The sequence below is a fragment of the Amphimedon queenslandica genome, unplaced genomic scaffold, assembly GCF_000090795.2.
Source record: "Amphimedon queenslandica unplaced genomic scaffold, v1.1 AMPQUscaffold_11677, whole genome shotgun sequence".
In the NCBI taxonomy this organism is placed as follows: Eukaryota; Metazoa; Porifera; class Demospongiae; order Haplosclerida; family Niphatidae; genus Amphimedon; species Amphimedon queenslandica.
This window is the reverse complement of record NW_003548081.1, coordinates 1-3163: the sequence shown is the minus strand read 5'-3', so window position 1 is coordinate 3163 and position 3163 is coordinate 1. Positions and strand designations below refer to the sequence as shown.

The window sequence follows — 3163 nt, the reverse complement described above, 5'->3', positions numbered from 1 at the left end:
TCATAAGAGTTAGATTTGGCACTTTCTGTAGGTGCCAGGTCCATAATACTGAACATTGCAGCCAGGGTGGGCTGTGCATTTCAGGGTGAATAGAATATGAATATTAAATTAAAGAATAATAATTACGTACTAGTTAACAGTGACAGAAAGTATGTCACAGGGAGGCTTAATGAATATTGCTACCATTGTTGGATCATGCCTTGCGCCAGCATAAATTGTGGCTGCTTCATCACTATCGCAATGCCCCAAATCCTTTGTTCAAGCAGGATTGGTTCATGTTCCAACTCTTGAGTGTTAATACTTTTTAAAAACTTGGTTGATAAAACTTTATCCTGTGAAGAATTTGATTATACAGCAAAATATCTCCAAATACCCTATATCTATAGCCAAAAGAACGATAGAAAAATGCATTGAACATTATTTGTTGCATAACGGAGAATATTTTGCTGGACAATTACAGCATCACTTGAAACCCTGGAATGCTACAATATGTCTACACAACTATTTATGTTTTAATGAGAACTCTCATTTACTAACAAGTGGTTTCGTTAATTGTGAATATGATGCAGATGATATTAGTAACGCGGTAGCATTACTAAGTAGGATTCAAAATGGCTGCCACGACTTTTGCAGCCTTGCTATACCGAGAAAACGAGCTCCTGTGCTTACCAGACTTTGTAGAGGACCTTATTTTGACCGGAGGACTCCAATGGTACCACTAGCATGGCTCTAAACCTTGTATAAGAGAAAATTCAAAAATTGGTGAACCGGCCATTTTGTTCAGCTACTTTTTTCATGTTCATCATCATCATCAAGAAAGTTAGTCCTGTCCATTCAGTTGGCGAGGTGTATCTCAAAATTGGTTGGTGCTACATGACTAGTTCTTACACCAATCTACTCCAAATGGCTATGTGCAGATCCATGTCCCATGAGATCATTCTTCAAAGGAATAAAAAGTGATACTGTGACTGCTGGATAGAGCCATCTTAGCTGCATGCTGCCATTTTGTTAATTAAAAAAGCATGCGCTCCAAAATTTGGGTGTGATAGCGCATGCTCAGCTCTGCTCTGGAAAAAGCAATTAATTTTTTACCAGGCTATGCTTGGAATCAACAACTGCAATACTTTAGTGGAGGTTTCCAGCTAAAAGAGGTATTAATCTTACATGTTACTGTTTTATTAAGTCTGTGATTTTATTTTATTTAACTTGTCGGGTGGATAGTGGAAATATGGAATCCAGAGCACCTATTTCCGCCCCCTCACTGTTGTGATTATTAATTTTTTGAACACTGATTATTCTACTAATTATTAATTACAACTAAATAACTATCATGAGGGTGGGTTCCAGAAAGGGGAGTGTCCAGCCAATGCTCCTTCTTCTGTCACATTAGCTGGAACTAATGGAGAACTAGGGATGGGTGGGTGGGAAGCTTTGAATTGCTTTCTCTTTAGCTTGAGGGTGCCAGTCAGTTTGTCTTCTGTGAGCTATCTTACTACTGCGCATGCGTGCCACTATCAACCCCACCCCCAAGTTAATCTCGTTTAATCATTGCTTAAACTGCAATTAACTTGTCGGGTGGATGTTGGAAATATGGAATCCGGAGCACCTATTTCTACCTCCTCACTGTTGTGATTATTATTAATTTTTTGAACACTGATTATTCTACTAATTATTAATTACAATTAAATAACTATCATAAGGGCAGGTCCAGAAAGAGGAGTGTCCAGCCACTCAAGACTGGCTAACTTGCCAGTCACTTTCACTCCCCAACCTTTGCTACCCGATTCCCGATCATTTCCACAATAAATTATTAACACCTTTCAAAACACCAACCATTATGAACCCACAGTGCCCAATGTTAATGAGTCATGTTCTCCCCTACATGTCCCCTTGTGCAAGCACTTTCGACATTGAAACCAGCTGCCCTGTTCCTAAGCGAATGTATGATAGGAATGCACTGCTCTTCCACCTGCCAAGAGTCTGTATTTTGGAGTCCTCCACCCCCAATGTAGCGGCGGTGGTAGCCGCCCCAATCAGGAAACTATGACCTGTAAACTTTCTTGCGGGGAGACCGGCCTCCAATGACACATTTTGAACTTCCCCCACAAAACGTGTACAGGATAGGGGTGTGCCGTCCTTCCATTGGAAGAGTGGACCTGGCTTAGTACCCCTTAACTTGATGTACTGGATTAGTGCACTCACCGGACACAGCTCATTCCCCGTTCTACCAAATATCAAGGTCGCTCCTCGTCCTTCCTGGTCTGTCTTAAATTTCTTCAGACGAATGGACACCACTCTCAGTTGCCCCTCCCGGTCCACCGATATATCCTGAATGTCCAAGTGCACTCGTGGATCGAACAGGGCACCCTCCAGCACCGTCATCTCGCCGGAACGGCTGAATATGAAGAAGGTAACACGCAATACAGCACACAGCATAACATGGCTGTAACCCTCCTCCTGAGATCCTCGCAGCCATACAGCCCTCATCCAGCGTAATATGTTCGGGGTCACTGGCAATCTGCCCCTTCTGGAGGTGGAGCCATCCCTCTCCCGCAGGACCGCCACCCCTTTTATTATCTGCTTTAGTCTGGGCATGGAGCCTATATTGGGTTCAGGCAAACCCCTCGCAATTTGTAGCTGCTGCACCACCGACTAATATGCTTTTATGGTAGATGAAGATAAACCCTGTTGGCTCATGCATGCTACAAAATAACAAAGAATATTTTCAAAAACTGGGAAAGGTGAGAGTGAAAAGTCAATACAGAATTGCATGTACCGCCTCTGAGCAGTGTTGTATGGCTTCTTAGTTGAAGAGGCTATACCTGCCTCAATGTAATTTCAAACAGTTTCCTCCAAGGTGCTGAGGTCCAGCTTACCTCCAGAGCGAGAAGGGCCAACAGAGCCTCGACGACCGCTGCTCGATTGAGATTTGTACTTGCCGGGGCCTGAGAAAAGAAAAGAGGGATGTTATCGCGTGACAAAGTATCTGCCAAGGTGTTGTGAGGCCCTTTGATATGACTGGTTCCAAACCAAAAGTCATACCTATTTGTGAAGAACACTAATAAGCAAACCAAATGCATTAAATGATTGTCACGGCTATATAGGCCCTTCAATATATCCACCACTGCCATATTGTCAACCCTGAACTGTACCAGCTTGCCCC

General features: G+C 43.0%; 1 protein-coding gene across 1 annotated transcript; it reads right to left on the bottom strand.

The window, feature by feature from the left end:
• Nucleotides 1–1878: 1878 nt before the first annotated feature.
• LOC105315143 (uncharacterized) lies at nt 1879–2595 on the bottom strand. The gene has a single exon (XM_011409676.1). The coding sequence runs from the start codon at nt 2593–2595 to the stop codon at nt 1879–1881; it is 717 nt and encodes a 238-aa protein (XP_011407978.1).
• Nucleotides 2596–3163: the final 568 nt, after the last annotated feature.

What these genes read in the sequence shown, in the direction of transcription:
- LOC105315143 (XM_011409676.1), bottom strand. Translation starts at nt 2,595, where the DNA reads ATGCCCAGACTAAAGCAGATAATAAAAGGGGTGGCGGTCCTGCGGGAG.